Source organism: Sinocyclocheilus rhinocerous, unplaced genomic scaffold (assembly GCF_001515625.1).
Source record: "Sinocyclocheilus rhinocerous isolate Xijiao unplaced genomic scaffold, SAMN03320098_v1.1 scaffold171, whole genome shotgun sequence".
Lineage (NCBI taxonomy): Eukaryota > Metazoa > Chordata > Actinopteri > Cypriniformes > Cyprinidae > Sinocyclocheilus > Sinocyclocheilus rhinocerous.
The window spans coordinates 447,528-459,242 of NW_015642206.1; the positions used below are offsets into that span (position 1 = coordinate 447,528).

Sequence of the window (11,715 nt, forward strand, 5' to 3'; positions counted from 1 at the left end):
ATATATATATATATATATATACACATATATATGTATACACATATATATGTTTTTTTAAATATACTGCAAAAAGTCAGAACATAAGTTAATTGCTGCTTTAATTTTGGAAAAAGTAAAATCCAAGTTACAAGCTGCAGTGCTAAATTAATTTAATGTTTTGAACCTAGTGCAAATTTGACTCTTTGAAACCTCAAGTAGAAATGGCAATAATTAATTGACACGTTAAATTAATTACAAATATTTATTATAGACCTCCTAAATAATTGACTAATTAGTCCTCTTTTCTTCTGGACAGCATCTATTTAGACGCGTCCTGAAAATGACGGATCTTTCCAGCTCGGAGTTTGAGATCGACGTGGAGGGCCTGGAAACGGAGAGCGATGATCAGGCGGTGTTCACCGAACCCGGGGAGGAGGACGCGGGGACCAAAGACGATGACAAAAGCAGCCGCTTGAACCTCGGCTCTGGAGACCAGCGCAAAATGAGCCGCACTCCGAAATGCGCCCGCTGCAGGAACCACGGCGTGGTGTCTTGTCTGAAGGGGCACAAGAGATTCTGCCGGTGGAGAGACTGCCAGTGCGCGAACTGCCTGCTGGTGGTGGAGAGACAGCGCGTAATGGCTGCTCAAGTGGCACTGCGGAGACAGCAAGCGACCGAGGTGAGAGCAAACTAATGCAATTCTGAACAGGCTATTTAGACCGTTTATTGTTATCAGTATCAAACTGAGGAGAACAAAATGTAAGACTAAACGCTTGAGAAAGTGAAACAAAACGGGGGGAAAGTAGACTTTTCTGAATGTAGTCAGTCAGATCAAGACATTACTGCGTTGCAACAGTAAAAAAAAAACGGTTTAACCCCCCATAATCTGATCCAAGATGCTACTTTATACAGTAAATATCTTACAAATATTTATCATTCAATTTTAGGACAGAAAGGGAATATCCGGGAAGCAAATTCCGGTGGAAAGAAGAAGTATATATCAGCGACACATCCGTCCATCGACCATGCTGGCAAAAAGTATTTTAGAAGGTGGGTTAAAAAACAAAAAACAAATTGCATGCATAAACTAAGAACTCTTCTTTGCTTCTTATTAAAAGCTGATGGTTGATCTATCTGATCTTTTGCCCTTTTTTTCTTCTCTTCAACACTAATTTTACCCCTCTTTTTCCCTCTTCTCTCAGCCTTTCTTGGACGTCTGTCCATTTCATATAATTCACTTGGTTCCTCTCTGGATATTTTCATGGTGTAAGCTTCTCTCAAATACAGCATATGTTTAGCTTCTTATTATACATAATAATTAAAAAAGTATTACAAATAAAAACCGTGCATGATATTATCAATGCTCAGTTTAATCAACACATTAATGTGTATACTAATAATTCCACTGGAAAAAAAGGTTTTAAATTCATTTAGAAATTCTTAACAACAAAAAGTGGCATAAATCGTATCTGTTGTTATTTGTAAATGAAACCAAATTCATCTTCTTCATTGACAGGATATCGTCCAGTGCAGAACGACCCGTTTCTGGGTTCTGCTCTGCCCCCTCCTCTGAGCGACCGCATGAGGAAGAGACGAGCCTTTGCCGACAAGGAGCTGGAGACCATCATGCTGGAACGAGAGTATAAAGAACGAGAGCTTCTCGAGTCCAACCAGCCCAGCTCTGCCTCGCTCTTCCTCCCTGGCAGTATGGTCCATGCTGCTGAGTATAACTCCTACAAGACGGCCTTCTCATCCTCCTCGGCCTCTTCCACGGTCGAACCTTCTCCCAAAGATCTGTGTGGTTTTCTGCCCGGCTGTCTGGATCTCTCCCTGCAGTATGCTGCCACAGGTGGGACGACAGCTAACATGGAGCTCATCTCCTCCAATGTGAGCGTAGCGACCACCTACCGCCAGTACCCGCTCTCACCGCGCTTCGTAATGTGGCCGCGGGGCAGCAGCGGTATTAGCGATGCCCTGTTATACCAGCAGTGTCTCCTGAACGCCACCGCAGTCCAGAACTTGAAACCTGGAGCTGTTTGGGATCCAAAGATGATGACCTCCACCGAGAGCCACCCGCCCGAGCAGGAGCCGGCCGCGTCCAGGCTCGAGGGCTCTCGAGTGGCTCCAGAGCCGTGTGACCTCCAGCCGGGGCCCAGAGAGGCTCAGACAGGACTCGGCCAGAACGGAAATGCCCGTTCAGCCTTCTCGCCTCCTAAGAGGGTGTATGGACAAGCTTTCCCTCCGCACGCAGGGAGCCATGAGCATGTGATCAACAACATGAGCAAAGACACTGCCAAGCGGCCACAAGTAAATGCAGCAATTCAGAGAGTAAAAACGGACAGCTAAATGGAGAAAAAGAAAGGAAACAAATGATTTTTTGCTACATTAAGGCTTGTGTCTGATTTCATTCTCCTATGAGAAATGAGAGAGTGTTTTTTAGTGCGACTAATAAAGTGAAATTTCCAAACTACACATACATTAAGTACAAATAATTGCAAAATTGAAATAGTAAATGTGAACAATATAAGACTAAGACATTATAGTTTAAACGCTCATTGCACAGTTCATTGGTTCAGATGGAATCATTTCTGGCTTCAAATAGAGCAGGGAATAGTCTCTTAGGAAAAACCTCTGCACGATATCTCCTAAAACGACTGAGAGGCTAGCATGAAATTATAGATTGACTGCAGCTGTTCTGTTAGTCAAATTCTGCTTTTTTTTTAGAAAGAATTTAGATCTACAACCCTGAAAACATCCTGCTTAGACAATACGTCTTAAGAAATGAACAACAGGGTTGTTCTGTGCTCATTTTCGCTGTTATCTCCTCACTTATTTACTGTAAACAGTTTCTTTAAATACCTTGCGATGTGGAAAACGGGTCAGTAATTATGCAACAGAGGAGAAGATTTTTAGTTCAAGTACAGTGAAGTCAGTGAGGGTACATTGTAAAAAATGATTGTGATTTTAACAGTAAAAGACTGTAAAAAGGCTACAGTAAAAACCTGTTAACTGGTTAACAGTAAGTTTCTATACTATATTCGGTGAAATGTCACAGATTTTTTTTTACAGTGTACATATAGGCGATTGTAGCAGTAGGACACTGGATCTGCTGATGTCATCAAGACTCATGAGCCCTGTTCCCATAGTGTCAGATTTAGCACATTAGCAAAGTGCCGTCACTAGCATTGTCAGCCTGTTTGTTTAGTTCCTTTTACTAGGCCCTTATGTCAGTCCAAGTCAACTTGTCTCTTTAAACACTGTTGCTACTGTAGCACATGAGGAAGGCAGGTCAGATTATGTTAACATTGGCTGTGCAATCGTTTAACCTGCAGTTCCATATTTACATTTCCTTAAAGGAATAGTTCACCCAAAATTAAACATTTAATTAAACAAAATTAAACATAACATTTACTCCCCCAAGGTCATCCAAGATGTAGATGAATTTGTTTCTTCATCAGTACAGATTTGTTGAAAGTTAGCATTACATCACTCGCTCGTCAATGGATCCTCTGCAGTAAATGGGTGCCGTCAGAATGAGAGTCCAAACAGCTGATTAAAAAAATAACGATAATCCACAAGTAATCAACATGACTGCATGAGGTGAAGTGAAAAGCTGCATGATTGTTAGAAAGCAGTTTGGACTCACATTCTGATGGCACCCATTCACTGCAGAGGATCCATTGGTGAGCAAGTGATGTAATGCTAATCTGTTTTGATGAAGAAACCAACTCATCTACAGTTTGATGTATTTTAGGTGAACTATTCTAATAGACAGAGTTTGGGAGCAAGTATGATTACTTGTGAAACAAGCAGTTTTCTCTTTCCGCACTAAACCTTTCAAGAGCTCAGCGAGAGTGAGATAATAAAATCAGATTTTGATAACAGACAAAACAGCAAGACATATTGTCTAAATTCAGAAAAACACAATTCACTGCAAAAAGAAAAAGCATTCTTAATCAGCATTTGTTTTTAAATGATATTTTAAAAATATAGCACCCTTAAAAATGCTTTTATTTGAGAAGCAAAATCATATATGCAATCTTTTAAGAATAAACCTCAGTAAATGCAGTTAGATTTATTCTTAAAGGGGTCATATGATGCTTTTTTAAAGATCATTATTTTGTGTATTTGGTGTAACAGAATATGTTGACATGCTTTAATGTTCAAAAAACACATTATTTTTCAAATACTGTACATTATTGTAGGTCCTATATGCCCCGCCTCTCTCAAACGCTTCGTTTTCTACAAAGTCCCTCCTTCTGACAAGCCCAGTCTGCTCTGTTTGGCCAGCGACCCAGTGCATTGTGATTGGCCGAACACCGCAAGCACTCGTCGGAAATGTAACGCCCCTTACCATAATCGCGAGCTTAGCTTTCAAAGTAAATATCAAGACAGTTAATAATGTCGTTAGTTTTACCATCAGTTCAAGCCCGAAAGGGCAACAGAGTCGCGTGACAGACACAGTGATGAAGCTGGTATGCGTTTGCAGTACACAAGCCACGGTTAAGACAGCTGACTCCACTGTGATGTGACACTGTCTCTCTCTCTCTCTCTCACACACACACACACACACACACACACACACACAACGCGATACTCTACATATCTATGCACAATCAGCTTGTAACACTCCAAAGAGAAAGGAAAACTTGAAATCGCATCATATGACCTCTTTAAAACAAAACAAAAACTGTGTTAATAGTTTAACTGGGTTAATAACAAACGACTCTTTTTCGCTTGCCAAGTAAAAGTATCTTGTTATAAGAATGTGTAGAAATGATTACTGGAAAACAAGGCAAAAATACTCATTAAAAATGCTTTGTGCCGTGTTAATAAAGCAACGAAAATGCACTTTTGGTCATTTGCATTGCTGCACGGTTTACACCCAAAACATTTGTCTGTCCAGAGTACGTGAGGACAACTCAAATTGGCCAGGCCACGTCATTGTTCCCACTAACACCTTTTTTTCCCCTCTTGAACTCGTTGCTCCCCAGGTGCAGAGAAAACCCATCTCTCAGTCTGTTGACTTTGTCGCCTCAGCTACTCAGCACACTGGCCAATGCCGCGCTGCAAAATGCTGCACTTTTAACATACAGATTAACCCGAAGAGAAGTCACAAGTCCACAGGTTTATTTTGACATATGAAATAAATGGCATCCTGCAAATTTTGCATTGGCTTTCAGCAATGCATGAACGAAAGGGGTAGGATCCCAATTTTGTTACCCTCATTTCAGTACCAGCAGCTTTTGAGTGGAATTCCTGCAAGGCAACTTGTAATATAATAAGAAATGTGTAGCGCGGAAGCTTTTGTCAAATTTGCGGCTCTTAATTACCATGTTTGCTAAGCTGACAGCTGATGAAGTCAATGCGGGCAGTTGAAGTTGTGTCTGCTCACACACAAACTACCATCATCCTCTAGGTTTCCATGGTGGAACCTTGTCAGGCAGGTTTATATCATTAACACCTGTGGGATGTTTTTCTTGTCTCCTTCCCTTCACTTAGCCCTCTCTGTCAGTGTTTCACCACATGTGCAAAGGCCTTTGTTTTACAGCACTCACTGTATTCTCCAATAAATACACAACAGCTGAGTATATCAAGAGTGTCGCCTCTAAACAAACGATGCTGAAAATATCACCTCCCCCATTCATAAAGTAATCAGCCAAAGGGACAAGAAGTGGAGCGTGTGAATTGTGAAACAGAGTACCAGTGAATATCATTTTCAGAAGTTCATATCGAAGCCAAGCCATGTTGCGCTTGTGGTATTTATTCAAAGGGATTATTTACATGGATCCAAACAATAGTACAGTCCTGACCTCCTCGCTGTGCTCCTGCGTTTAAGCTCTCGTTTTTCGTTGTACTTTGTTCGCAACATTTCCAAGACATTCAAGTAGATAAGCAAATCGCCTCAAGTTCAATGCAAATGCTTGTAAATCCAAATGTTTGTGATGCACGGCCTGTAACAACATTTCGTCTTGATCTGCTCTGGTTGGCCTTGGCACGTATGTCTATTGCATGTTTTTGTATCGCTTATTCGACTGTTATTGTTGAGGGATATTTTGTGTGATTTTAGCGTGCGTGTTTTGTATGTACAAGAGCAGCCAACTATCTTCTGTATCCAGCAATGCATGGTCTTAATTTGCTTTTCTGAAAGGAACATGGAAATTGTATGGAAATCCTTGGAGAGAGGCATCAGATTTTACTGCAAAAGTCATTTTCGAAGATCTTCGCTTAGGCTCATTTACAGTGTCCTAGCAAGAGAGCCAAGCAAAGATGCCATCGCCAAAACCACAGAGGACAACATAATCGAAAATCAACTTTGACCTGTTCTACTGAGCTTTTAGGGTCATAACTGCTCATTTTGCTGATTTGTTGCAGATAACTGCTTGGCTGTAACCACCACAGACACTGGGAAAGATACACTGCCGATTTTTTTAATATACTGTATATTAAAAATATTTTAGAAATGTATACTTTTATTCAGCAAGGATGCACTGAATTGATCAAAAGTGACAGTAAGGATTTTTTATTTTGTTACAAAAAAAGCTTATTTCGAAAAAATCACATTCCTTTAAATGTTATGTTAAATTAAGTTTCCTGAAAAAAATTAAAGTTTCACAGTTTACACAAAATATTAAACAACACAACTTTGTTTTTTGTTTTTTTGAAACATTGATTATAATAAGCTTGAGCAGCAAATCAGCATATTAGAATGATTCCTGAGGGATCATGTGACACTGAAGACTGGAGGAATGGCTGCTGAAAATTCAGCTTTGCCAACACAGGAATACATGAAAAAATAATATATTACATAAAATCTAAAAAAAGAAGACAGTTTTACTGTATTTTTGATAAACGCAGGCTTGGTGAGCATAAGAAACTTTCACAAACATAAAAAAAAAGTCAAATTTGTGAATCTTCAATTCAAAATAGTGGTTTTAAATGGCAGATTTTGACCTCTACGATCCTGAATATTTAGTTACATCATTGGATAATCCTTTTAATTATCATGAAATATATTTTGGCCCATTTATTTTTCTCAAGCACATGTAATGCATTCAGTGAGGAAACATTAAGAAGTCATTAACAGAGGGGCTCAGCTCCCACAGGGGCTCTCATGCGGTAGCTTTGCTAAAGAAGTTGTCACCCATTACTGGAGTCCAATGACAAAACACAGCTCTGTTTTCCCAGAGTGCATGCTGCTGGCTTCCCAACTCTGTCCACAAACCCTCAGCTTGGGGTTAAGAGTCCGGCCCCTGAGCCTACTTGACATCTGCCCTGGCCGTGGCTCTCTGATTCCTCTTCTCTGAGCATTCTTGGGGTGCTGCCTGCTGGGAGAGAGGTCTCGCTTTCCTCGCGCAAGCAGCCCTAACAAAGTCTCGCTGAAAGATCAGGCGAAGGGGAAGAGATTACATGTCAGGTAAGAGTGGGTGAGAAGCAAACACACGATCCCCTGATGAGAACGTGAAGAGGCTCTGAGGGAGGAATGTACACAGGGGATTGTGTTTGGGTTTCTTCTGGGGTGGTTATTGTTCAGTGGCAATGAGTGGTGAAATAGGGGGGTGAAAAATGAAAATGGTTATATAGAAAAATGTATGAATGTAGACAATGTTTTTTTTTCCTTTCTAAGGCTGCGTTCACATCATAAAATTATGTTTTGTTTTGTTTTGATTTGATTTGTTTTGTTTTAATACCATCTTAAATTAAACACATCATACACATACACCATAATCATGTTTTTGTAAATTTGATCTATGTGAAAAGGAAAACAAAAAACAGAAATTATACAATGAATAAGTATATTATTAATTATATATTTTCTTTTCTTTTTTTTTACACAGATCATCTTTTTGTTCACTTTAAATTAATTAAATGACTAAATAAATGACATTAAATGTATTTACATTCAATGTAATTAGATTTCATTTTAAATTGCAATGACCAAAGAAATACAACAAATCATGCACGTCCACATCATAATCATACTTTTCTCAAGTTAATTGTTTGTGTGAAAAAGTATAGAATATATGTAATTAATGATGTAATTATTTTATTTCCTTTTTTATTTCTTTGTATTATTTTATTTAAGATGGTATGATCTCAGAAATACAACAAATCATGCACATCCACATCATAATCATATATTTGTCAAGCTGATCTGTGACACAAATATATAAATTATTTGGTCACACTCTATTTTACGGTCCAATTATCGCCATTAACTACAACTTTTGCTTCAATAAACTCCTAATTTGCTGCTTATTAATAGTTTGTAAGGTAGTTGTTAAGTTTAGGTATTGGGTAGGATTATGTAGAATATGGTCATGCAAAATATGAGCTTTATAAGTAAGTTGGCTACACTAAAAAACAGCCAATATGTTAATATGCAACTGTTCAATAGTGAGAATTGGTCCCTAAACTAAAGTGTTAACAATTATTTTATTGCATTTTAGTTAGCAGGTTTCATTATTCTCTTTTCTGCAATCTTATAAAACAGCACTCACTTTCACTTCAAACAATAGGAGCCTGTTAAACTTGATAGCCATTGCTGGCCACGCTAGCACATTTACACAGCAGCGTCAGTGTGGGTAGCGTGCTAGCCTGGCAAGATGGTAGCTAGTTGTTGCCATAATGGCGGATATCCAGTATAGAGGACTGACAGAAGCACTTTTTACAAGAAAGTCAATGAATGACTCCTTTTATGTAATGCTGCTTAAAACGCAACACTATTCCAAGGAGTCATGATCACTTTTTAAAAGTCATTAAAGTAGATTTCTCGTGCAAAGAAACTTGTTTGGACACACACCACAAACTTAACCTTGCTGGAGGGTAAAGACTGAGTCGTTGCTACTCTGACACTTAGACTCTATTTAGCCAACAATATGTGTGCTAATCTCCGTGTTGCCATGTAAACACAGATTGTTTCCTGCACAGTGTTGTGCAATTAAACTGGTTCATACCTTTGATCCGCTCTGAACATTAGGGATATGATGTCTAAATACGACGATCCAAACATCTGCAGGCTATTTGATTTGACACAACAGGCGCAGACTGACCACTATACCACTTTTTCCGTTTTTGGCCACAATCAACATGGGCTGACCACTACAATAGCTGATTTGAATCGATTTGAATAAGTCATTATCGCTAATGTGGTTTGGACTCCTAGTGAAACAGAGAATATCTGCACTGGTCTAGAGAGTTAAAGTCATTTGTAAATTATTGCATTAACTGTGTCTTATTAAACAATGTTCTGCGTGTTCTAAAATAACTACACTACCATTCAAAACATTTGGTGGTTGCTGAGATTTTTTAATGTTTTCTAAAGTGTGTGTTTTATTAGGTTAAAAATACAGAAAAAACTGTAATATTGTGAAATATTATTACAATTTAAAATGATTGATTTCCATTTGAATATATCTTATAATATTATTTATTTCTGTGAGGACACAGCTGAATTTTCAGCAGCCATTACTCCAGTTTTCAGTGTCACACGATCCTTCAGAAATGCTGATTTGGTGCTCAAGAAACATTTCTTATTGTTATTACTGTTGAAAAGAGCTGTGATGCTTAATATTGCTGTGGAAACATTTTTTAGGATTCTTTGATGAATAGAAGGTTCAAAAGAACTATTTGTCACATTTAATTGCAATAAGGAATCGCACGACGAAGATAAATGCACAGACTTAAATCATAAATACTTGTAGACCACGGAGAAACACAACCAAGCTCATGTGTAAATGAAGATGGACAGAGACTAATGGAGAGCTCAGGGTTTAAATGCATGTATGAAACAAAGGGACTACACTCTTAAAAATAAAGGTTCTTTATTGGCATCAATGGTTCTATAAAGAACCTTAAACATCCATGGAACCTTTTAAATGCAGAAAAGGTTCTTTATAGTCAAAAACTGTTCTTTAGATTTCTACAATGTTCGTCAAAATGGTTCTTTTAGAACTGTTCCCTGAAAGGTTTTTTGGGGAACCAAAAACGGTTCTTCTATAACATCACTGCAAAAACACCCTTGGAACCTTTATTTTTAAGAGTGTAACAGGATAATTAGTAAACACCAGGTGAACAGAATGACTAATGAATACAACAAATCAAAGGAACAAACTAGAAACTGGGTCAAATGATAAGGAAGACAGACAGACAAAGAATATGTTACACCATTTATTTGATGAAGTCTTTACTGACATTTTTCATAAATTTAATGCATCCTTGCTGAATAAAAGTATTAATTTCTACAAAATAAAAAAATTAAATTAAATTAAATTAAATTACATCTTACTGACCCTGAACTTTTGAATGGCAGTGCATTTATTATATCATAACATTTGTGAGCCAAATTGCACGATAACATACAGCAAAACAAGTAGATACATTACTTAAAAAATAAAATAAAATAGGAAATTATGTGGCTCCCAAAAGCTTGGGATATACAATTACAATCCAATTTCTTGCTACACTTGTAACTGCACTAAGACTAATACAAGATCATTGTAAGCTACATACTGTTATGAAAACCTGCATCGTCTCAAAATGAAATGAAATACCTTTGGGTCCACCTGTTTCTTTTAAGAATCAATAGCAACAGTAAATATCTTGATTTGTGTGCTGTGTCTAATTCTCTCTCTGAAGGCCTCCACATAGCGGAGAAGTTAGATGTGATGAGCTGTCACATCACAGATATTTAGATTTAAGACTCAGACCTGCCTTACAGGGGAAAGACTACACAGAGGAGCCTGTTACTAAACTGATCCATACCATATCTGACAATGAGGAAGAGCTGTGAACATATCCCCCTCTATCCAGGTGGCATTTCCTCTGCCAGTCCCTGCCCCCCACACCCCACACCACACCATCATCTGGCAATGGGCTAGACTGGACTTTACTGCGGAGGTTACCTGAGATGGACTCCTCTGAAACAGTGCTGTCTTGAATCCAGCCGGTACTATGATGCATTTATACAAATGATTGTAATACAATAAAATAGTTACTTCGAGAGTTTGGTAACTTTTATTAATTGCAAGTTTGTCAAATGTGTGTGCGTTATTGTATTACAATCATTTTTCAATGAATCAAACATTGCCAAAACCCATTTATGATTTACAACAATACATTTTACGCATGACACTGCCAAAATAGCAAGTTAGCTTTTCTTCAAAGTTGTACGTATTGGTTTCTGGAGCACAACAGGAAAAACACACACTTGACTCCTCCTTTAAATTTCACAAGATGTGTTGTCTTTTACATAGCAACATGAAAGACTTGAGCGGGAACCTGAGAGACCGAGGGGTGATGCCCCTCATGTCAGTTTGGACACTGAAGTCATCAGATATATCTCTTGACACACAGCTACCGACCCTTACTTTGATGTGTAGGACTGAGATTATAGCTGTCCTATTGCTGCGAAAGTATTATGACCTCAGAAATACAACACATCATGCACATTCACATCATAATCAGATTTTTGCCAAGCTGATCTGTAAACAATATAAAATATCTAGTTAATAATTAATACTGTAAAAATTATATATATATATATATGGGACATTCTACCAGAAATGTACATTATCTATCCTTGCCTTGATACAGTGAATAAAAAGTATTACATCCAACAAATTTCTAAAACTGACTGATGGTTGATTTCTGTGAGTTGTTCTGTAAAGGAATATGTCATTCATTAGGTTCTCAGATATTTTTTAATTTATTAAAAACACTTTTGAAAATTACAAA

At 38.0% G+C, this 11,715-nt stretch overlaps 1 protein-coding gene across 1 annotated transcript in view; it reads left to right on the forward strand.

Annotated features, from left to right (window-relative positions):
- The window catches only part of LOC107755718 (doublesex- and mab-3-related transcription factor 2-like), a 2,907-nt gene extending 582 nt beyond the window's left edge, over nt 1–2,325 (forward strand). Inside the window, exons 2-4 of the mRNA XM_016572601.1 lie at nt 296–658; nt 927–1,029; nt 1,496–2,325. Of these exons, the coding sequence (XP_016428087.1) occupies nt 320–658; nt 927–1,029; nt 1,496–2,325 (1,272 nt within the window). The 5' untranslated portion in view covers nt 296–319. The remainder of the gene's footprint in view (nt 1–295; nt 659–926; nt 1,030–1,495) is intronic.
- The last annotated feature ends 9,390 nt before the right edge of the window (nt 2,326–11,715 follow it).